The sequence below is a fragment of the Salvelinus namaycush genome, chromosome 15 (genome assembly GCF_016432855.1).
Source record: "Salvelinus namaycush isolate Seneca chromosome 15, SaNama_1.0, whole genome shotgun sequence".
In the NCBI taxonomy this organism is placed as follows: domain Eukaryota; kingdom Metazoa; phylum Chordata; class Actinopteri; order Salmoniformes; family Salmonidae; genus Salvelinus; species Salvelinus namaycush.
This window is the reverse complement of record NC_052321.1, coordinates 19,510,125-19,535,628: the sequence shown is the minus strand read 5'-3', so window position 1 is coordinate 19,535,628 and position 25,504 is coordinate 19,510,125. Positions and strand designations below refer to the sequence as shown.

General features: G+C 42.0%; 1 protein-coding gene across 1 annotated transcript; it reads right to left on the bottom strand.

Moving 5' to 3' along the window:
- Nucleotides 1–565: 565 nt before the first annotated feature.
- Nucleotides 566–19,295, bottom strand: LOC120060281 (polyadenylate-binding protein 4-like). Its single transcript, XM_039009467.1, has 14 exons — nt 18,710–19,295; nt 8,635–8,828; nt 8,412–8,527; nt 6,772–6,911; nt 6,515–6,609; nt 6,222–6,359; nt 5,972–6,067; nt 5,590–5,859; nt 5,296–5,386; nt 5,011–5,136; nt 4,765–4,898; nt 1,628–1,718; nt 1,254–1,384; nt 566–1,148 (listed from the first exon to the last, which is right to left on the bottom strand). The coding sequence occupies exons 1-14, from the start codon at nt 18,903–18,905 to the stop codon at nt 1,047–1,049; spliced, it is 1,920 nt and encodes a 639-aa protein (XP_038865395.1). The 5' UTR covers nt 18,906–19,295; the 3' UTR covers nt 566–1,046.
- Nucleotides 19,296–25,504: the final 6,209 nt, after the last annotated feature.

Here is a 25,504-nt window from a genome sequence, read left to right as displayed (position 1 = left end):
TGCCACTCTGGTGATCCACTTTTGAGCTCTGGCGCCACCCATCTTTGCAATTTAAAAATGCTGGCTCAGGCATAACCAGGGGTGTAATCATTATTCTAGTTCTAAAACTTTCTGTTTTGAAACTAAAACAAGCATTTCTATAGGACAGATTCAGGTCCCTGTTTGCTGAACCTGTCCAATAGAAACGCTAGTATTCATTGCAAAATGTAACATTTTCCAACTGTTTGGCATGATTACACCCCAGTGACACTCCACCAAGCTGAAATTATATGGCCTCGTCAACTCATAAGAATTGTAATTTTTTGTCACAGTTGTTGGCCAGTTGGTATAATAGTGGTCTCAGTCCTCAACTCCCAAATCCTAAATTATATTTACTTTATGCTCCCCAGTCTGCGAAGGTAGCTAGTTTAATGTACCATAATTCTTTGGTTTTGTGAAATGAATTAATCATTTCACCAAAATCGAATATTTCTTAAACGCTTCACTTGAGCAATGCAATGTGTACACACTATGGGGTTACGGTAGTATGCAAACTATAGTGGAAGAGAAAAAACAGACAATGTGGTACACTTGATATATTAATCCCTTTATTGAGAATAACATATACCACACCACCCATGATAACATGATGGGATGGAGGAATCCAATTGTTCAAATCATTAAACACAAAACTTTCAAACAAAGAATTAACAGCAAAGCTAATTTTCCTTACAGAAAACGGTTCTGTCCTGGCCACAAAATAAAGGGCCTTAGTTGGAAGAATTCCATTAGTTTTTGCTTTTGGTGAAGTTTAAAATTGTTACACAACTAGAAAAATTAAGTATTGTAATATTTTGTTTATTAATGCTCAAGTATGTTAAAATGTATTCTTTTTAACCTTGTTTTTTATTTTTGCATAGGATTTTGTTGATGACCCAGGCATTTGAAACCAATGTAGTAATCTCTACCTGCCTTTTCTCAGTTGCCTGTGTACAAAAAAGATAAATAAGCATAGGATGAGAAATATTATTATTATTTTTAAACATTTAGTAAGCGGTCTTTACACATCAGGAGGTAGCGGCAGCAGCGGTTGTAGTGATGACTCCCACTTTCTGTGTGGCATCCTTCTTTGCCTGGTGGGCCTGGAGCACGGCAACAGCCTCCTCCACCTGCACAAACACACACAGTGAAATAGGAGACAGTCAGAGATCTGGACAAAACTATGACTCTAGATCCCTTATGATCTTATTCTGATATTATCCTGTTGCTGGTACCTTGGAGCGCAAGGATTCTTTGGACTCCAGCATGTGCAGCAGCTCAGAGTTGTCGATCTCAAGCAGCATCCCAGTGATCTTCCCTGCCAAGCTGGGGTGCATGGCCTGGATCAGTGGGAACAAGCGTTCCCCTGAGAGAGAAGAAGAGAGAGAAGAAGAGAGAAGAAGAGAGAGAAAGAGAGAAAGAGAGAGAGAGAAAGAGAGAGAGAGAGAGAGAGAGAGATGGAAGGTTAAGAATGGTTCTCACAGGTAAAATTATACTGTATAATTGCACCTTGTTGCATTGATGTTCAAAATCCCTCCAAAGGGTCTAGACTCTAGAACTTCCAAGGAACAATATGACACACCGCCAATCTGTTCCAGCACTCACTCACCAAGCATCTGCTTCTGCTCCTGAGGCGCTGCAGCAGCCAGCACAGAGGCTGTGAGAGGCTCCTGACCCTGCACATCAACAACTGGTTGAGACTGAGAAGAGAAAGACAGGCCACAAAGAGTTTAAAAACAGGGGGAAGTGATGAATATACAGTACCATTCACAAGTTTGGACACACATACTCATTCAAGGGTTTTTCTTTATTTTTACAATGTAGAATAATAGTGAAGACATCAAAACTATGAAATAACACATATGGAATGATGTAGTTCCCAAGAAAGTGTTAAACAAAATCAACATATATGTTATATTTGAGATTCTTCAAAGTAGCCACCCTTTGCCTTGATGACAGCTTTGCACACTCTTGGTATTCTCTCAAACTAGCTACACCTGGAATGCTTTTCCAACAGTCTTGAATGAGTTCCCACATAAGCTGAGCACTTGTTGGCAGCTTTTCCTTCACTCTGTGGTCCAACTCATCCCAAACCATCTCAATTGGGTTGAGGTCGGGAGATTGTGGAGGCCAGGTCATCTGATGCAGCACTCCCCTTCTTGGTCAATTAGCCCTTAAACAGCCTGAGGGTTTGATGGGTCATTGTCCTGTTGAAAAACAAATGATAGCCCCCACTAAGCGCAAACCAGATGGGATGGCATATCGCTGCAGAATGCTGTGGTAGCCATGCTGGTGAATTGCCTTGAATTCTAAATAAAGCAGACAGTGTCACCAGCAAAGCACCCCCACACCTCCCCCTCCATGCTTCACGGTGGGAACTACACATGCGGAGATCATCCTTTCACCTACTCTGCCTCTCACAAAAGACACGGAGGTTGGAACTAGTGTCCATGTCCGTGATTCTTGTCCCAAGCAACTCTTCTTCTTATTGGTGTCCAGTAGTGGTTTCTTTGCAGAAATTCAACCATGCACGCCTGATTCATGCGGTCTCCTCTGAACAGTTGACGTTGAGATGTGTCCGTTACTTGAACTCCGTGAAGCATTTGTTTGGGCTACAATTTCTGAGGCTGATAACGCTAATGAACTTATCCTCTGCAGCAGAGGTAACTCTGCTTCTTCCTTTCCTGTGGCGGTCCTCAAGAGAGCCAGTTTCATTATAGCGCTTGATGGGTTTTGCGACTGCACTTGAAGAAACATTCAAAGTTCATGACATTTTCCGGATTGACTGACCTTCATGTCTTAAAGTAATGATGGACTGTCATTTCTCTTTGCTTATTTGAGCTGTTCTTGACATATGGACTTTTTTTTTACCAAACAGTGCCATCTTATTTATACCACCCCTACCTTGTCACAACACAACTGATTGGATCAAATGCATTAAGGAAAGAAATTCCACAAATTAACTTAAGGCACACCTGTTAATTGAAATGCATTCCAGGTGATTACCTCATGAAGCTGGTTGACAGAATGCCAAGAGTGTGCAAAGCTGTCATCAAAGGCAAAGGGTGGTTACTTTGAAGAATCTCAAACATAAAATATATTTAGATTTGTTGAACACTTTTGTTACTACATGATTACATGTGTAATTTAATAGTTTTGATGTCTTCACTATTATTCTACAATGTAGAAAATAGTAAAAATATAGAAAAACCCTTGAATGAGTAGGTGTGTCCAAACTTTTGACTGGTATTACGTATGTATGCATACAGTTGAAGTCGGAAGTTTACACACACCGTAGCCAAATTTAAACTCCGTTTTTCACAATTCCTGAAATTTAATCCTAGTAAAAATTCCCTGTCTTAGGTCAGTTAGGATCACAACTTTATTTTAACAAAGTGAAATGTCAGAATAATAGTAGAGAATGATTTCAGCTTTCATCACATTCCCAGTGGGTCAGAAATGTACATACACTCAATTAGTATTTGTTAGCATTGCCTTTGTTTATCTTTGGTCAAACGTTTCAGGTAGCCTCCAACAATAAGTTTTGGACCATTCCAACTGACAGAGCTGGTGTAACGGAGTTGGGTTTGTAGGCCTCCTTGCTCGCACACGCCTTTTCAGTTCTGCCATCTATTTTGTTAAGTGCACCAGTACCTCCTGCAGTAAAGCACCCCCACAACATGATGCTGCCACCCCCATGCTTCACGGTTGGGATGGTGTTCTTTGGCTTGCAAGCCTCCCCCTTTTCCCTCCAAACATAACAATGGTCATTATGGCCAAACAGTTCTATTTTTGTTTCATCAGACCAGAGGACATTTCTCCAAAAAGTACCATCTTTGTCCCCATGTGCAGTTGCAAACCGTAGTCTGGCTGTTTTATGGCGATTTTGGAGCAGTGGCTTCTTCCTTGCTGATCGGCCTTTCAGGTTATGTCGATATAGGACTCGTTTTACTGTGGATATAGATACTTTTGTACCCGTTTCCTCCAGCATCTTCACAGGGTCCTTTGCTGTTGTTCTGGGATTGATTTGCACTTTTCGCATCAAAGTACGTTCATCTCTAAGAGACAGAACGCGTCTCCTTCCTGAGCGGTATGACGGCTGCGTGGTCCTATGGTGTTTATACTTGTGTACTATTGTTTGTACAAATGAGCGTGGTACCTTCAGGTGTTTGGAAATTGTTCCCAAGGATGAAGCAGACTTGTGGAAGTCTACAATTTTTTTTCTGAGGTCTTGGCTGATTTCTTTTGATTTTCCCGTAATGTCAAGCAAAGAAGCACTGCGTTTGAAGGTAGGCCTTGAAATACATCCACAGGTACACCTCCAATTGTCTCAAATTATGTCAATTAGCCTATCAGAAGCGTCTAAAGCCATGACATCATTTCCTGGAATTTTCCAAGCTAGTAGATGTCCTAACCGACTTGCCAAAACTATTGTTTGTTAACAAGACATTTGTGGAGTGGTTGAAAAACTAGTTTTAATGACTCCAACCTAAGTGTATAAACTTCCGACTTCAACTGTATATGCATTTTCTGGTTACATACACCAGATAGGTGCAGTTAAATGTGTTGTGTTACAGGGTCAGCCATGGTAATACGTCGCCTCTGGAGAAAATTAGGGTTAAGTGCCTTGCTCAAGGAGACAGATTTTTCACCTTGTCGGCTCGGGTATTCGAATCAGCATCCTTTCGGTTACTGGCCCTATGCTCTAACCGCTAAGCTACCTGCCGCCAGGTTAGTGAGTTTTACCTGCTGTAAGGCGATGGGGTGCACCACCTGGGGGTTAGTGTTGCGTACGCTTGTGGCGTACTTGTAGGATGTCATGGCCCGAGGGGCAGGGACTCCCATGGAGGGACGAGGACCCATGGCCTGGCCAGCAATTCCTAATGGTAGGGATTAAACAAAGTATGTATGAGCCAAGCATATGAAGTTTGATGAGGTATTATTTCCACAATGTCAATTGTAATCAGATGTACTGAGGCAATCCAGTCTTACCAATTCTCTGAGCTCCAGAAGGCCCCATGCTTCGGGGGCCCGGGGCGCTGGCATTGGGAGTCAGGTGTCTCAGGTTGGCACGTGGACCAGGCTGGCGCAGGGAGTTGGGCATTCCCTGGAACCCACCTAGGAAGGAAGGTGGAGGCAGGGTTATTATTGGACAGAAGTTAAAGTCCCCATAATACAGTATGTCACCAGGACATGTAGTACTTGAATAAACATCGCCTGGATATACAACTCATGATAGATTCAGTCATTGTGTATAATGTCATCTCTAACCCTCACCTTGGCCTCTGCCACCTTGCTGCTGCCAGCGGGGGTTGTGCCTCATCTGGGCCAGCTGATTGGGTGCATAGTAGGTGGTCCTGTTCTGGGCCTGACGCGCGCGCACACATAATGTTGCACAACATTAAAGTTCTCAATCTTACTCTACATAAAAAAAACGGATTCTTATTGGCATATGCACAGCAGTCTATCAAATCAACTGTCAGAACCCTGACATGGCTGTTGTGACGGGCATTTCCAGTAAAGCACACAACTCTCAAAACCATTTGAACCCGCTCTCCCTTCAACACTAACCTGTGGCACTGCAGGCATGAAGTATCCGCTGGCGGGCTGGAACTGGTTGATGATGGCGTTGGCTGGCATGGCCCTCATGCCAGCAATGCGCTGCACATACTGGTTAGTGAGGTGGGCCTTGCGCTCTTCTTTGCGCTGAGCCAAGGCCACGTAGAGTGGCTTGGAGCCCACGATGCACCCGTTCATCTCAGTCACAGCCTTGGTGGCCTCCTCAGGAGAGGAGAAGCAGACGAACCCAAAGCCCTTGGACCGCCCCTCCTCCAGCATCACCTGCATTGAAAGAAGTCAGCTGTGTTAGATCTGGATAACATACTCCAAATACAAAACTAAAAAGGGGTCATTGTGTTGTTGGATCACATTGACCTCTGCTAAACGCTCTCACCTTGGCACTGGTGATGGACCCGAATGTGGTAAACTCCTTTCGCAGTTTCTCGTCGTCAATGGTGTCGTCCAAGTTCTTAATGTAAAGGTTAACGCCCTGAAACCAGAAATACACAGTCATGACACACATACTCAGCCTGGCTTGTTGCCTAATGGGTGGGTACTATGAAACAATATGTCAAGTTGAATGATGGCATTTGTTTCTTATCAGTGTTCTATTAGACATAGTGGTGCCAGAGGAGGTGACTGACCTGGTAACGGCTGATCCTCTCCTGTTTCAACATCTCAAACTTTCTCTTTAGCTCTGCCTGCCGTTCCATCTTCTTCTGAGCACGCCCCACGAAGACGGTCTTCCCGTTGAACTCTTGACCGTTCATCTCCTCACATGCCTGAGTAGAGATTAATTCGTTACAACCAGTGTATATGTAGTAAACCCATAAGTTAACACAATGTGATGAGTGATTGTCTCAGTATTTTTCCACCAACCATGAAATCCCACTGACTTGTATTGACAACTGTTGTTATGTGGGTATAATATACCTACCTTGTTAGCATCCTCGTGTTTCTCGTAACTCACAAAGCCAAAACCTCTGGATTTGCCACTGGGGTCAGCCATAACCCTCACACTGAGAGTTTTACCTGCAGGGAGGAAAAGGGAATAATTGGGACTCCGGTATATGAGTTTGGAGAAAGGCAAGTTCATGTTTAGGTTGCTTGGGTGGATTTCAAGACTAATATGTGAAAAACTAAATGGCTCCACTAATGAGAAAACTCAGTATGAACCTGTGTGTCACAGCTTACCGTATTGGTCAAACATTTCCTTTAGCTTGTCATCATTCATGTCGTCTCCAAAGTTCTTGATGTAGACGTTGGTGAACTCCTTTGCTTTGGCCCCCAGTTCTGCCTCCCTCTCCTTCCGAGACTTGAAACGTCCAACGAACCTAAACACAGCGAGAGAGCAGCGACACAACTCTTGTAAAACAGTCCTGAGCAGGAGGGAGAAAGGGACTGTGATCCATCTCTCATGTTTTTCATCTGAGATACATGTTTTCTGGCTTCAAGCTGGTGTTCACAGCACTGACATTGAGGATGCCCAGACATGACTACTAAATAGAAGGAAGCACTTCGTATAAGAGCACTGAGTCAGTCAAGGACCTCTCAGGAACAACATTGATCAAACTTCTTGCACGGTTTGTGGCACCACAATCAGGAAAACAGAGCATTCATGCTATACACCCAGAACACAGCACACAAAGAATGACATGTCCTGGTCCAAGACCTGAAGGATGGAGGGACAGAGGTTCATAAAGAGGAAAGCTGAGGACCAAACGAGCTTGTTGGATCATTTTCCTCACCTCAGACTTTACCTTGCTATGCAGACCTCTCCCAATCCGTGCTCCAGTATTGCATTCCTGCACTCGCTCCATCACTAAAACACACAAGCGTGGTTAGACACACATACACATGACAGGCAGGCAGACGGGGTGGACAAACGTACAGACGGACGCTCAGCTAACACGGGGTGTGAGGTGACCAGAGTGTGGACATGTTTTGTAGGTTTAAAAAAAGGTTAATTTCCCAGTAAGCACTGCAAAAAAACATTCACTGTTAGTTGTGTAGTTCAACAAACCACACAGAAAGCCAGGGTGTATGGGGACAGTGTGGGGTGTTATATGGCTCGTTCTATCTATCTACAGGCCTTTTTGGTTCCAGGTAGAACCCCTTTGGGTTCCATGTGTATCCCTTTCCAGAGGGTTCTACATGGAACCCGAAAGGGTTCTACCTGGAACCGAAAAAAAGGTTCTCCTATACCTATGGGGATGGCCAAAGAACCCTTTTTGAGTTCTCTCATTCACCTTCATTATCACCAGAACTGTTTAACTTCCCCCTTAACAAGTTGAATTGTCTTTTGCCTTGTCACAGTATAGGCAAACAGATGAGCTACTACAATCCTTATCAACATCCTAGCTGCCCTTGATTTATCTTAACCAGGAGTCTCCAACCCTGTTCCTGGAGAGCTACCGTCCAGTAAGTTTTCGCTCCAACCCTAATCTAGCGCACCTGAATCTAATTATTAGATGATTGATAAGCTGAATCAGGTTAGATACAACTGGGATTGGAGTGAAAACCTACAAGAGGGTAGATCTCCAGGAACAGGGGCTGCGTTTCAAACTCATTAAAGACATACCCTCCACCACTTACCCTCGCCTTATGCCCTTGGGGGAATCCCCGCGGCCATCTTTGTCGTTGGTCCAAATGATTAACAAAGCAAGGGAAGTTGGCAACGTAAGCCCCTCAGCCCTCGTTTTTGATCGAGTTAGCAAGTGTACAATTATGGTCACTCCGGGCCTGAAATTTCCCATAATTCAATTCGCTAAGAAAAGTCAGCCAAAACTTAAAACCAACATTCCCCACCCTCTCCTAGTTAATCAGACACTCACACCTTGCGATCGTTCAGAAGCATGCCGTTCATCTTCTCGATGGCGCGGTCAGCTGCGTCCTGCGTTTCAAAATGCACAAACGCGTATCCCTTGGATCCATTCTCATCACATACAACCTGTTTGAGAAAAAAATGTATGCCGTTTAAAAAATACATTACATAGTACGTATACACATAATGTCTATGGTCATACAGATGTCTGGCCGGAAACACTTCCATCTTACTTTGCAAGACAGGATGTTCCCAAAGGCAGAGAAGGTGTCATAGAGGGCCTTGTTGTCAATGGTCTTGTCCAGGTTCTTGATGAACACGTTGCCCACCCCAGACTTCCTGAGTGAGGGATCTCGCTGTGACCACATGATTCTGATTGGCTTCCCTTTCACCACATCAAAGTTCATGGTGTCCAGGGCTCTCTCGGCTAGAGGGCAGGGGGAGAGGTCAGAGGGTAGAGTCAGGGTGTTAACTTACAACATTAAAAACATCTCAGCCACTGGGTCCACCACACCATGTTGTTTATGCTATTTAGTGCCCACTTCGAATCATGGACACCACACCACTCTGCATGCTACACCATATGTACGCCTCCCAATCATTCACTCCACCAAATTGTGTCCTGGTGGACAGGACTAGAAGTTATTCCTGGTCATGTGGTCAGAAAAAAACTACTGGCCCTAGTTTAAAACTTCTTATGGCTGCATCCCGCTACCGGGATCGATATGACAGCAGCCAGAGAAAGTGCAGGGCGCCAAATTCAAAACAGAAATCTCATAATTAAAATTCCTCAAACATACATGTGTCTTATATCATTTTAAAGGTATTCTTGTTGTTAATCCCACCAAAGTGTCCGATTTCAAATATGCTTTTCAGCGAAAGCACTACAAACGATTATGTTAGGTCACCATCAAACCACAATAAGCACAGCCATTTTTCCAGCGAAAGATAGCAGTCAGAAAAAGCAGAAATAGAGATAAAATTAATCACTAACCTTTGATTATCTTCATCAAATGACACTCATAGGACTCATGTTTTGTTTGATAAAGTTCATATTTATAACAAAAAATCTGAGTTTACATTGGCGCGTTACATTCACTAGTTCCAAAAACATCAAGTGATTTTGCATAGCCACATCGTTTCAACAGAAATACTCATCATAAATGTAGATGATAATACAAGTTATACACATGGAATTATAGATATACCTCTCCTTAATGCAACTGCTGTGTCAGATTTCAAAAAAACTTTACGGAAAAAGCAAATCATGCAATAATCTGAGACGGAGCTCAGAAGAATTTTGGGGTCAACAGAAACCAGAAAATACATGATAAATGTTTCCTTACCTTTGATGAACTTCATCAGAATGCAGTCCTAGGAATCCCAGGTCCACAATAAATGCTTGATTTGTTCGATAATGTCCGTTATTTATGTCCAATTAGCTACTTTGGTTAGCGCCTTTGGTAAACAATTCCAAAGTCACAAAGCGCCTCCACTATAACGTGACGAAATGTCCAAAAGTTCCGTAACAGTCAGTAGAAACATGTCAAACGATGTACTGAATCAATCTTTAGAACGTTGTTAACATACATCTTGAATAACGTTCCAACCGGAGAATTAGATTTACTTCAGAAGAGCGGTGGAACGGACGTCCTCTTTTTAATTTTTTTTTATTCATAATACAAAAATCAACTTACATTGCTACATCAAACATGTCTAGCAAACCAAACACCGGTATTAACAATGCTCAACAAAAAAAAAAATATATATATATATATATATAAATACAAATAAAATACAAAAAATATACAATTTAAGTGCAATTATATTCACTCTGAAAATATCTTATTATAATGATTCATGAAGATGTTATTCTTGTCGTTATTCACTAGGGTTAGTGTTTTAATAAGATAATTAAATTCAATCAGAAAAATTTGTAATTTTGGTATAGAATTTTGGAATTTTTGTTTGTGTATAAAGTATTTGGCAACAAGAATAAAAAAAATAACAATCATTTCAGTGGTTTTGTTATCATTGCAATAGTAACATATTATATATTTTATGTAAAATTTTGAAGTGCACTTCCTTAACTTTGTTTGGTATACAGTATTTGTAAGGCCTTAACCATGCATTTTTCCAGACAATGTCAGGAATAAGCATGTTCCAGAAAAACTTTCCTCTCGGTGTAAGTTGGTTTTGTGAATGAAGAATTTGTCTTATATATTTATTACAACAAGATTTCTCAAGTAAGCCCACGCCTTCCAATCTGAGTTCTGGATAAACTTTGTGATCATTCCCAAAATGAAGATTACTTTTCATAAGTGTAGTTAGACCACTGGGAACGGCTTTGATCACAGAAATAAACTCTCTGAAAGGTATTGGAAACTCTTTCAATGTTAGAAATTGTTCATATGTGAGAATATTACCCTTGTTGTCGAAAATATCAAGAACAAAGTCAATATTCCTCTCATGCCAGCTGGGGTAGAACATTGACTTATTCCTTACAGTTATGTCTGAATTATTCCACAAAAGAGCTTTATGAGGGGGAAAATTGTGCAGGAAACATATTTTCCAGGCCAGTAAAGCTTGTTGGTGAAACTTAGCCAATTTAGCAGGTAATCTTTCAGGAATATAATTACATTTCAGTAAAAATTGAAGACCTCCCAATTTATTAAACACATTATTTGGAATGAAATACCATATTGAATCAGTATCGAGCAAACATTTTTTCAACCAGTTTATCTTGAAAGTGTTATTTATGTCAACAAAATCCAACACTTCTAGACCGCCTTCAGCTCTTTTGTTAGAAAGGACATATTTTTTTAGTTTGTGAGACTTATTTTTCCAGATGAAGTCAAGAAAGGTCTTATTGATCTCTTTACAAGTAGCTGGATTTACACATAACGATAATGAGGGGTACACAAAACGAGACAGTCCCTCTGCCTTGGACAGAAGTACTCTCCCAAGTATAGAAAGATCTCTTTGTAGCCAATTATTAAATATATTTTTAGTTCTCTTAATTTTAGGAGAGAAATTCATATTGTAATGGGATCTTTGCATAAAACATCGTTAATTTTGAGTGCAGTTATAGAATTTCTTTTGTAGTTTCTCTTTTCAAGTGCAAAAAAGTAACTAGTGTTTCTTTCCCCCTCTTCAATCCATTTTGCTCTTGACCTTACAAAGGCGCCCTTTGCCAGATCCGTGTAAGTCTGTTCTAATTCTAGTTGTAAAGACCTGAACACAGACTCCTCTTCTTCAGATAGATTATCTTTCTTTAGAAAACTGTCAAGCTTGCTCATCATCTCCTTTTCTCTATGGTTCTTTAATTGCATCAGCTCTTTGGCGCGTTTAATGGCTACCACTGACTTTATATTTGAAAAATTCCCATCTACTTCCATGACCCAAATCTTTTCTTGCAAAAATATCTTTAGCTAATGATTTGCTGTTTTCAAGTGTATTGTTTAATTTCCAATATCCTCGAGTACCTTTTGATTTTTTAGTAGCTTGTAAATTCAGGGAAATCAAGTGATGATCAGAAAAGGGAGCCAACTGATGATCTACATCTATAACAAATTGTAACAAAAAAGGGGAAATTAGGAATAAATCTATTCTAGATTTACGTGACAGTTTTGTTGGTCCAGGTATAACCCTTAGCATCCGGATTGAAATAACGCCAGGCATCCTCAACAAAGAGATCCTTGCACAATGTAATGATAATGTTACTATTTTGAGGGTTTTGACTCGTTCTAGGAGGAAAACGATCAGCAGATGCATCAGGTGTTTCATTAAAAATCCCCTGAAATAATTAGAAAAGCCTCTGAGGAGGACGGACGTCCTCCTCATGTGAAGGCGCATGGTGAATGCGTGATCAACTCGTGGCAGTGATTACTCATTCCTGTCTCCTTCGGCCCCCCTTCACATTAGAGTCATCAGACAAAGTTCTGTTTACTGTTGACATCTAGTGGAAGCCGTAGGAAGTGAAAACTCATCCATATCTCGCTGTAATTTCATTGAGAGCTTGGTTGAAAATCTGCCACCTCAGAAAAAATTCAAACAGGAAGTGGAACTTCTCAGGTTTTTGCCTGCCATATGAGTTCTGTTATACTCACAGACATAATTCAAACAGTTTTAGAAACTTCAGAGTGTTTTCTATCCAATATGAATAATAATATGCATATATTAGCAACTGGGACTGAGGAGCAGGCCGTTTAATATGGGCACCTCTGTGCACCTTTCATCCAAGCTACTCAATACTGCCCCTGCAGCCATAAGAAGTTAATTAATTAAGGCACATTTCTTTAAAGAAACCACGCTACTATTGGAGTGTCCTAACTACTAACTAAACCATGTGACTATGGAGTCTGACCCCCGCCTGCCACCACACTGACCAGCTGTTAGGGGAGGGCACATGGCGCTCACAGACACATAGGACCAGAAGTGCCTTGCAGGCCACAAGTCATAATTTATGCACACTCTCATAATGAATATAAACAATGGGATACATACTGTACATGTACGGTTATAATTCAAATGGGGCAAATGGCTCTTGAAAACGTGACATTCTTTAACAGGTTCTCTTTTAGAGGTTCTAATTAATACCAGCCACTATTCATTTTATTTGTCCAAACTACATATGCTGCCAGTGTGCTGTAACTTCGATTTATGTTTCTAGATCTGCCTATCGTTATTTATGTTGTGCCAGTTCGCATTTTCCTGCTGCCTCTCTCATGTCCATCTGGGCACACGTGCCAACCAGAGACCTCCCCTTTGTTCCCGTCACTCCACAGCAACACACACCCGGGCTTTAGAGCTAAACATGTCCGGTAAACAAAACAGAGCTCCCTTGCATCTGCTGGCATCAGCAGTTTGCTGTGCAATTGTACTTCACACAAACCAGCTCAGAGATGGTGTGTGATGGTTTTTCATTGTCTGTCTAGTTCTGGAAGGTTCCCATGGCCAACCTTGATGAAAATACATGAGCACCATGTGGAGCTGGGATTGCTGAATGGATGAATAGCAGAAATAGATAAACACATGAAATCAAACAAGAGGTGAACTGAATGTAACACACAAAAAACCCTTGAAGTGAACTTCACAGGTCAATGTGATATACTATAAATGTATTTTGTCATGAAAACTGAAAAGTTTATTCTAGGCGAGGCAGGTAGCCACCCTAATATATTCTGTCAAACATTACCCTTAAGTGGAGACTTTAGGGTTTTAGATATTATAGGCAGGGAATATTTAGGCTGCCTGAGAGATATTTAGAGAGGGGTCCTGAGAGTATGTGCTGGTGTGGAATGTGAGTTGAGCATTATCTGCCTGCCATTGATGGGAGACACATTCAACAAGAATGTTCAGATGATCAACACCAGGTCTTGAAACTTAAATGCAGCTGTGACATGCTGAAAGTGGAGATGGTCAGCCAAAGTGACTTTAGACACATGAAGGAAGACTACTCTTTTCAAATTCACTGAACAAAAATATGAAAACTCAACAATTTCAAAGATTTTTCTGAGTTACAGTTCATATAAACGCAAATATCTGAACTGAATTAATTGAAATAAATTCACTAGGCCCTAAATCTATGGATTTCACTTGACTGGGAATACAGATATACATCTGTTGGTCACAGATACCTTAAAAAAAAAAAGTAGGGGTGTGAATCAGAAAACCAGTCAGTATCTGGTGTGACCACCATTTGCCTCACGCACATCTCCTTCGCATAGAGTTGACCAGGCTGTTGATTGTGGCCTGTGGAATGTTGTCTCACTCTCCTCTTCAATGGCTGTGTGAAGTTCCTGGATATTGGCGGGAACTGGAACATTGTCTTACTCGTCAATCCAGAGCATCCCAAACATGCTCAATAGGTGACATGTCTGGTGAGTATGCAGGCCATGGAAGAACTGGGACATTTTAAGCTCCCAGGAATGGTGTACAGGTCCTTGCGACATGGGGCCATGCATTATCATGCTGAAAGATGAGGTGATGGAGGTGATGGCGGTGAATGAATGGCACAACAATGGGCCTCAGCATCTCGTCATGGTATCTCTGTGCATTCAAATTGCCATCGATAAAATGCAATTGTGTTCGTTGTCCGTAGCTTATGCCTGCCCATGCCATAACCCCACCTCCACCATGGGGCACTCTGTTCACAACGTTGACATCAGCAAACCACTCACCCACACATGCTGTCTGCCATCTGCCCGGTACAGTTGAAACCAGGATTAATCCATGAAGAGCACACTTCAGCGTGCCAGTGGCCACCGAAGGTGAGCATTTGCCCACTGAAGTCGGTTACAACACCGAACTGCAGTCAGGTCAAGACCCTGGTGAGGATGACGAACACGTAGATCAGCTTCCCTGAGACGGTTTCTAACAGTTTCTGCAGAAATTCTTCGGTTGTGCAAACCTACAGTTTCATCAGATGCCCGAGTGACTGGTCTCCGACGATCCCGCAGGTGAAGAAGCCAGATGTGGAGGTCCTGGGCTGGTGTGTTGAGGCCGGTTGGACGTACTGCCGAATTTTCCAAAACGACATTGAAGACAGCTTATGGTAGAGAAATTAACATTACATTCTCTGGCAACAGCTCGTGGACATTCCTGCAGTGTACATGCCAATTGCACGCTCCCTTTACATCTTGAGACGTCTGTGGCAATGTGTTGTGTGACAAATCAGCAAATTGTAGAGTGGCCTTTTATTGTCCCCAGCACAAGGTGCACCTGTGTAATGATCATGCGGTTTAAGTCGCTTCTTGATATGCCACACCTGTCAGGCGGATGGATTATCTTGGCAAAGGAGAAATTCTCACTAATGGACGTAAACAAACTCAGAACATTTTTGGGATCTTTTATTTCAGCTCATGAAACATGGGACCAACACTTTACATGAGGCGTTTATATTTTTGTTCAGTGTATGTGGTAGTAGTTGTACTACACTTTTACTTCGTGACATGATGCTAGGTTGAAGATGACAAAGGTTAAAAGCCAACTCATGCTTGACCCGACAATGTAGTCGGAGACTTCGTATGGAGAGTGACAGCATAACGAAGCCCCGGGAGGCATGCAGAGGCCAAATCATGCGCCGTACCGCATCGCCTTGCCTCTCTCAAATTTTCAAACAATGCGGAGGGCTCCGTATAGCTCCGTATTGACATGATTGGTTGATGGTAGGTGGGGGCGGGTGGTCTTGTATAAACACAAACTCACTTCCTTGACAACTTACTTCACAATAGCTCTGTTCAGCGCAAGAAGTATGAAAGCCCTGACGTATGCGTCGCAGTACGGCCACTTCAGAGGTCAAATTGACCATTCAGAGCCTTTAAAACAATGGGATTCTAATATCCCATAACTCTTTGCAACAATGGGACTAGCTATGCTAGTTAGCAATGGCGCTGGTAACAGGTTTGTGATGATGTTGTCTTAACCTGTATATTCACAACCTAGACATGACGTTATATTGTGTTTATGTGATCAAAATACAACCTCAAGGTAATATTGCCATGGGGTTCTCTACACTGGCTCAGACAAGTGATGGCAGGTATAAAATGAAAACATCCCAAACTGTATAAACAGTTGGCAAACACAGACACCTTCATAGAACACAAATTATAGCTCAATCCTGCCAGGTCACACTCACCAACAAATACAGCATTCTACTGTAGATGATAACTCTACATTGGATAATGAAAAGAGTGATTGTTGAATCAAGTGGCATATCAAAGCATGAAATTCTGTTGTATTTCAGACTTCTTACAATAGCCACAGGATTGGGGCTTGGACTGACTCCCAATACAAATGCTGGAAATTCCTCAAGTGTGTACCCTTGTATGGCGTAAGTTGTGAGTGGATTTGGGAAAGAAATTGTAAGCCCCTAAAACATGAGCAAAACATTACAGATCCACATGTAGATGTGAATTACAGAACCCTTCAACAATTACTCAAGAAATCCAACCATAAAAAGGTGTTACATCCCAGAGAAAAGTTTCTGCTTCTACCAATACATTCCTGCTATCTATGCAGACTTATTCTTTTCAGATCAGATGACACACAAATGCATGACATCACATGATCCAAAGAAAGCAGAGAAATGCACAAGTTAATGTTCAGATGTGCCTTTTCTTCCTCTCTGTGTGTGTAAGGCAGCAGGGGAGGCGATGGGAATTCATTTCAATGCAGAACGTTTTCCTGATGGCCCTTTAAATAGGAGCTGAAATGGGTCACTTTGGGTTCCAGCGTTTCCCAAACTCGGGCCTCGAGACCCCAAGGGGTGCACATTTTGGTTTTTGCCCCAACAACACACAGCTGATTCAAATTATCAAAACTTGATGATTAGTTGATTTGAATCAGCTGTGTAGTGCTAGGGAAAAAGCCAAAACATGGGATCCTGAGGACAGAGTTTGGGAAACCCTGGGTTAGGCAGTGTGGAGCAGTACTCTGGAGAAAAACTGTAGCTCCACTTATTCAAACGTAAATGCAGAACACAGACAGTAGCCTGGCTACAACATGTACAAAGCAGGAGTCTTGGAGCAGATTCTGGTCAATCCTCCAACACTGTCAGATGGAAGTGGGCCATCATTGCTATATTGGTCAAGAGATACTATTCCAAATGTGTACTTCTCCACTCAACGGAGTTGGTCCATACAAGGCAAAACGTAGTTTGAGTCTGTACAGTATGCTTTAGTACACTGACTGTGCCATGCATGGTTCTGAGCAAGTTTACTTGAGAGTCCAAAGTGAGGGAAAACGTTTATCCTCGCCCATTAATTTTGTTACTTGCAGAGTTGGGGCTTAGCCTACACCTCTTAGATTGCCTTTGTATTGGTATGTTTGCACTATGTAGTGGAGTCGGGAGGTAACCACAGAGCTCTATATAGGTAACATAGGTGTGAATGATGTAAATATGATCAAAAGTAGATGTGAATTATGTAGATATGATCAGAAGTATGTGGACACCTGCCCATTAAAATCTTATTCCAAAATCATGGGCATCAATACAGAGTTGGTCCCCGCTTTGCTGCTATAACAGCCTCCACTCTTCTGGGAAGGCTTTCCACAAGATGTTGGAACATTGCTGCGGGGACTTGCTTCCATTCAGCCACAAGACCATTAGTGAGGTCAAGCACTAATGTTAGGGGATTAGGCCTGGCTCGCCGTGTGCGTTCCAATTCACCCCAAAGCTGTTATATGGGGTTGAGGTCAGGGCTCTGTGTAGGCCAGTTAAGTTCTTCCACACTGATCTCGACAAACCATTTCTGTATAGACCTCGTTTTGTGCACGGGAGTAGTCATGCTGAAACAGGAAAGGGCCTTCCCCAAACTGTTGCCACAAAGTTGGAAGCACAGAATCGTCTAGAATGACATTGTATGCTGTAGCTTTAAGATTTCCCCTCACTGGAACTAAGGGGCCAAGCACGAACCATGAAGACAGCCCCAGGCCATTATTCCTCCTCCACCAAACTTTACAGTCGGCACTATGCATTGGGGCAGGTAGCGTTCTCCTTGCATCCGCCAAAATCCAGATTCATCCATCGGACTGCCAGATGGTGAAGGATAACGCATCACTCCAGAGAACTCGTTTCCACTGCTCCAGAGTCCAATGGTGGCCAGCTTTACACCACTCCAGCCAACACTTGGTATTGTGCATGGGGATCTTAGACTTGTGTGCTGCTGCTCGGCAATGGAAACCCATTTCATGAACATCCCGACGAACAATTATTGTGCTGACGTTACTTCCAGAGGCAGTTTGGAACTCTGTAGTGAGTGTTACAACCGGGGACAGACAGTCCCGTTCTGTGAGCTTGTGTGGCCTACCACTTCGCGTTTGAGACGTTGATGCTCCTAGACGTATCCACTTCACAATAACAGCACTTAAGTTCAGCACTTAAGGCAGCTCTAGCAGGGCAGAAATTTGACTAAATTACTTGTTGGAAAGGTGGCATCCTATGAAGGTGCCGTGTTGAAAGTCACTGAGCTCTTCAGTAAGGCCAGTCTCTACTGCCAATGTTTGTCTATGGACATTGCATGGCAGTGTGCTCGATTTTATACACCTTTCTGCAACGGGTATGGCTCAAATAGCCGAATCCACTAATTTGATGGGGTGTCTAAACTTTTGTATATATTGTGTACTTTCTAACAGGAAATCATAACACAATTGATACTCATTAAAAGCAAGATGTGCTTTACATTGTATACTCTTAGACAGATGCACAGAATAACACGGTGGACAACATGCTCAAATCAAAGATCCAATCAACTCTTTACCGTAATGCAAACAGACACCGATTTTGAGGCATGCTTTTTTTCTTACCGTCCGTGGGTTGCGAGAAATTCACATAGGCATAACCCAGAGAGCGTCGGGTGATCATATCACGACATACTCGAATAGACAGCACTGGTCCAGCTGGGCTGAATTTCTCATACAGCATAGCTTCAGTGATATCAGGGTGCAGGTCGCCAACATATAGAGAAGCCATTGGATAACTCCCCTCATTCGCTGTGTTCATTTCTTGAAGTACACAAAATGTATGAGTTCTTCCCTCACGCTAGCCACGAGAATTGTCCGCCGGGGCAGAATCTCTGCGTAATGAGCCTAAGACGCTCTTTCCACCAAAATGTGACTTGAACTAAAAGTATTCCACGACTCGCTGACGAGAAAAGAAAAGAGACAGCTAAAACAGAATGGAATTTCGGCGTATTCTCCTGAAAATTCGATTTGTCCTAAACGTCGGGTTAAGCCCGAGGCCTATTATTAACCCCCCAAAATAATATTTTGCGATTTCAAATATTTTTTAGATTACGACAGCTACTTATTTTTGAGATTTTATGTATTTTATATTTTTTATTTTTTTAAAGTAGTTATTAAAGAACGGTGAGTTACACTCACGGTTGTTTTGTGGCCGGGGAAAGAGACTGCGTGGGAAAAGCATGGGCACTATATAGACAGTGCAGTGCGCAGAAGAAATAGACAGGGTCAAACTTGTGATAGAAAAAAAAACTGAGCATGCGTTGTAAAAGGGAGCGCGGCGGGTGTTCGGTCACAACTACTCAACACAAATCCCTACAGCGACATCTGGGAGTGACCACAGCTTTTTGCCATTGACCGGTTTATTCAACCCCAAAATAATAATTGCGACATGTGTAGGGTAACATGGGGTAAGACTACCCACCTAAGATCAATGTCTAATTGCTGAAAAAAAGTTTGGATACTTTAAAAAAAATTATGTTTAGGTGGATGATGGTCATGCTTATGGTAACAAACTATAATGGAAAATGGCTGCAGTTTACATTTTTTTTATTTAATAAAATGTCATTTTTATGAAAGGAGCATTTGATTAGTTGAGGACGGTGATTTATTTGGTCAAGTGTGATTATATCTACAACTTTTTCTAAACGACAATTAAAAAAAATATATATTTACCTCATTGTTTTGATGGAATGACTTCAAACTGATGAAAAACAGGAAAATTGTAGTTGATCAGGACTAGTTGCAACCAAAGGAACTGTTAAAATAATTTTGTAAGACTAACGGGGGGCGTCTTACCACACAGAGGGCGTCTCACCCCATTAGTGGTGGAAAAAGTACTCAATTTTCATACTTGAGTAAAAGTAAAGATACCTTAATAGAATATGACTCAAGTAAAAGTCACCCAGTAAAATTCTACTTGAGTTAAAGTCTAAAAGTATTTGGTTTAAAATATACTTAGTGCATTCAGAAAGGATTCAGACACCTTGACTTTTTCCACATTTTGTTAAGTTAAATCCTTATTCTAAAATTGATTAAATAAATACAAATCCTCAATCTACACACAATACCCGATAATGACAAAGCGAAAACAGGTTTTTAGAAGTGTTTGCAAATGGAGAAAAAAAAATGGGGGAAAAAAAAGCCTTATTTACGTAAGTATTCAGACTCTTTGCTATGGGACTCGAAATTGAGCTCAGGTGCATCCAGTTTCCATTGATCATCCTTGGAGATGTTTACACAACTTGATTGGAGTCCACCTGTGGTCAATTCAATTGATTGGATGTTATTTGGAAAGGCGCACACCTGTCTATATAAGGTCCCACAGTTGACAGTGTATGTCAGAACAAAAACCAAGCCATGAGGTCGAAGGAATTGTCCGTAGAGCTCTGAGACACGATTGCGTCGAGGCACAGATCTGGGGAAGGGTACTAAAAAATGTTTGTAGCATTGCAGGTCCCCAAGAACATAGTGGCCTCCATAATTTTTAAATGGAAGACGTTTAGAACCACCAAGACTCTTCCTAGAGCTGGCCGCCCGGCTAAACTGAGAAATCGGGGGAGAAGGGCCTTGGTCAGGGAGGTGACCAAGAACCCAATGATCACTTTGAAAGAGCTCCAGAGTTCCTCTGTGGAGATGGGAGAACCTTCCAGAAGGACAACCATCTCTGCAGCACAACACCAATCAGGCCTTTATGGTAGAGTGGCCAGACCATGAGAAAAGGCACATGACAGCCCACTTGGAGTTTGCCAAAAGGCACCTAAAGGACTCTGACAATTATAAACAAGATTCTCTGGTCTGAATGCCAAGCGTCACGTCTGGAGGAAACCTGGCACCATCCCTACGGTGAAGCATGGTGGTGGCAGCATAATGCTGATTCACATCAATGCGCTATGTAGATATCAATAATAAGTTATATCTGTATCGCCGTAGACTACACCTCTGCTGTCATCCTTACCTCCGAGTGTTTATTCAAGTTGGATCATCTTAGGTTGCCGACAGCAGTCGCACCATTGGAAGACATAGTTTGGACTGTAGCCTACAAAAGCTGTGGTCAGACTCGCTCAGGTAGAACGAACTTAAACTTTTGCCTTTTTTCAATGATGATTTGAATGTCATTGAGAATGGAGAAGTGTCCCAAAAAAATTCAAACATCCTTTCTGAATTTCTAAGTAATCCTTGAAGTAATCTAGTTTTTCAAAAGTGTCTAATCTGATTACAATATTTTTGCTGGTAATGTAACGGATTAGAGTTACCGTTATTTGTAATCCCTTACATGTAATGGATTACATGTAATACATGTAATCCGTTACACCCCAACCCTGGCTGTGTGGATGTTTTTCAGCGGCAGGGACTGGGAGACTAGTCAGGATTGAGGGAGAGATGAACGGAGCAAAGTACAGAGAGATCCTTGATGAAAACCTGCTCCAGAGCCCTCAGGACCTCAGACTGAGACTAAGGTTCACCTTAGGGCCACTCAACGACCCTAAGCACACAGCCAAGACAATGCAAGAGTGGCTTCAGGGACTTGTCTCTGAATGTCCTTGAGTGGCCCAGCCAGAGCCCGGATTTGCACCCGATCAAACATCTTTGGAGAGAACTGAAAATAGCTGTGCAGCGACGCACCCCATCCAACCTGACAAAGCTTGAGAAGATCTGCAGAGAATAATGGGAGAAACTCCCCAAATAAAGGTGTGCCAAGCTTGTAGCGTCATACCCAAGAAGATTCGAGGCTGTAATCGCTACCAAAGGTGCTTCAACAAAGTACAGAGTAATGGGTCTGAATACTTATATCAATGTGATATTTCCGTTTTTTTATTTGTAATAAATTTGCTAAAATTTCTAAACCTGTTTTTGCTTTGTCATTATGGGGTAGTGTGTGTACATTGATGAAGGAAAAAATAAACCCAATTTAAACCATTTTAGAATAAGGCTGTAATGTAACAAAATGTCGAAAAAGTCAAGGGATCTGAATACTTTCCGAATGCACTATATATATATATATATATATATATAGAGAGAGAACAAAAATATAAACGCAACATGTAAAGTGTCATGAGCTGAAATCAAAGATCACAGAAATTGTCCATATGCACAAAAGGCTTATTTCTCTCATTCTGTGCACAAACTTGTTTACATCCCTGCTAGTGAGCGTTTTTCCTTTGCCAAGATAATCCATCCACCTGGCAGGTGTGGCATATCAAGAAGCTGACTAAACAGCATGATTATTACACAGGTGCACCTTGTGCTAGGGACAAAAGGCCCCTTTAAAATGTGCAGTTTTGTCACACAACACAAAGCCACAAGATCTCAAGTTTTGAGGGAGCATGCAGACTGCAGGAACGTCCACCAGAGCTGTTGCCAGAGAATGTAATGTTAATTTCTCTACCATAAGCTGCCTCCAACATTGTTTTTAGAGAATTTGGCAGTACGTCCAACTGGCCTCACAACTGCAGACCACATGTATGGTGTTGTGTGGGTGAGCGGTTTGCTCAGAATCAAATATGCTTCCCAAAAATAACATGGTTGCTGTGGTAAAACTTTTATTTTGATTGGTGATTTTCTGCATTTATCTGAGTGCCATCAGCTAGCCTGATTTCAGATGTTCCCATGTATTAAGGGTTATTAGAGAAATAGTTCTTCTTACAAATTATGTAAATGTTTTCATCAAACTATTATATTAATCTGACTATCCACAATAATCACATTATTGTGTGCATGTAACCATACTCAATGAATGTTAAGTCAACCTTACTGAAACACAAATTTGTAACACTCTGTATTGACCAAGGCCTACTATTCCCTTGACCCATCATCTTCTAGTCTCGTCACTGCCTCAGCAAACTACACTTTCTGTTCTACTGACCTTGTCAACCTCAACCTGTCTATTTCGCACCGGGCACTTTCAATCCCCAGTAACATGGGCACCTCCACAATTGACAGTTTTCTTCCACCGATACTACACATTCCTTTGTCCCATGCCCTCCTGCACACTCACATACCATAATCTCCCTCCTACACACTGCTGCAACATGACCATAAGCTTGGCATCTGAAACACCTAAGTGGGTTTGGCACAAAAGCACTCACGGGATAACTGACATATCGTAACATGACTATCAGGTAAAGACTGCTTCAAAACCTCAAAAGGACAGACAGTGTCTTCTCAGTTTCATCACGCTCACCACCGGGTCTGCGTTGCACCAAACGGCGGGCGTCACAGATACAGGGAATCTTCAATTTCAGTTACTCCACCTCAACACTTAACGCTACCCCAATAATCACTCCTTTCAAAGGCACCATGCCCCGGAGAGCAAAGCTAGTCACAGGTCTTGTTCTGAGGTGCGTGACGCGATGCGCCCGCTCCCTCTGGGCAGAAGAAACACAGAAAATCCTCACAAGTTCACTTCGAGCTACCTTGGGCCAGTTACTGGCCCAACGCTCTAACCACTAGGCTACCTGCCGACCCCACTAGGCTTCCTGTCACCCCTGTATATATTGTATCCACTCATTAGTTACCTAAAATATAGATGTATGCATTATACAAATGTATGCAAATCCTTCAGGAGGGCTTTGAGGGAGATAATAAAAAATAAAAAAAGAGCCCTACTAACTTCTAAAAACCCTACCCCATCCCCTTCCAACATCAATAACCCTACACTTCTATATTTCCCTCTCTTCAACATACTTACACCAATATAACACATGCTCCACCGTTTCATCGACCAAGCAATCCAGACACATACCATTTACATGCTTGCCAACCAGATGTAATGACGAGTTCAATGTCCTAGGCGCAACCGAGCAAACAACACCTCTTCCTTCCTATTCTGACCTTTGAATCTTGGTCCACCGACATTTCTCTGGAGGGCATATAAATATCGGCCCTTGTGTAACGGATGTGAAATGGCTAGCTAGTTAGCGGTGGTGCACGCTAATAGCCTTTCAATCGGTTACGTCACTTGCTCTGAGACCTTGAAGTAGGGTTTCCCCTTGCTCTGCAAGGGCCACGGCTTTTGTGGAGCGATGGGTAACAATGCTTCGTGGGTGACTGTTGTTGATGTGTGCAGAGGGTCCCTGGTTCGCGCCCGGGTCGGGGCGAGGGGACGGTCTAAAGTTATACTGTTACACTTGGTCTCAGTCCCATCTCTTCTGCCACACATCTATCAAAATTGCTCTGATCTTACATTTGGCCTCAGCTCTACCCAGTGGAGCATGAATATCAATTATATCTAGTTTTAAAGCCGTTTTGCCTATCTGGTCTACAATTTCACTCCCTTCCACACCCAGTCTCTCGATTCTCCTTAATAGTGTTAATGCTTACAATAGTAGATCACTCCTATTAGATTTTCCTGAGGACAATACAGAAAGAGAATCTGAGCATAATACAATTCTGACAGGTTGAACGTCCTCCACCTACTGGAGGGCAACCACTATTGCCAACATTTCAACAGAGTACAGACAGTTAATCTATTAGTCTTCTACATATCTGCACATAAAATTCAGGAATGTAAAAGCCTGCTCCTGTGCGCCCACAATCTGGGTCCTTGGATCCATCTGTGAAAAACTGTAAAAATGCATAAACGTCTACCAATGTCATTGTCAACCAGTTTCCCTATATCACTGACTTCTGACCAATCTTTTATTTTTTTTATAGCTAGCCTGATTGTTTGGCCTGTTATTAGGCTGTTATTACACAGGCAGCCCAATTATGATATTTCTTCCACAAAATTGGTCTTTTGACCAATCACATTAGATATTTTCACATCAGCTCTTTTTCAGCAACAAACACTCAAACTAGACAGTTTTATCTCAATCTCTTCATTCAAAGACTCAATCATGGACACTCTTACTGACAGTAATTGTGGCTGCTTTGCGTGATGTATTGTTGTCTCTAATTTCTTGCCCTTTGTGCTGTTGTCTGTGCCCAATAATGTGTGTACCCTGTTTTGTGCTGCTACCATGTTGATGTCATGTTGTGTTGCTACCATGCTGTGTTGTCATGTGTTGCTACCATGCTGTGTTGTCATGTATTGCTGCCATGCTATGTTGTCTTAAGTCTCTCTTTATATAGTGTTGTCTCTCTTATCGTGATGTGTGTTTTGTCCTATATTTGTATTTTATTTATTTTATTTTTAATCCCAGCCCCAGCATTTTGCCTTTTGGTAGGCCGTCATTGTAAATAAGAATTTGTCCTTATGTTAACTGACTTGCCTAGTTAAATGAAGGTTAAATAAATTAAAAGAGATGATCTGGTTGGTCAAAAGACCAATTAGTGAAAAAATATCAAATTGAATTGTATTTCGTAGTGTATTTCGTACACCGTACAGTGAAATGCGTACTTACAAGCCCTTAACCAATA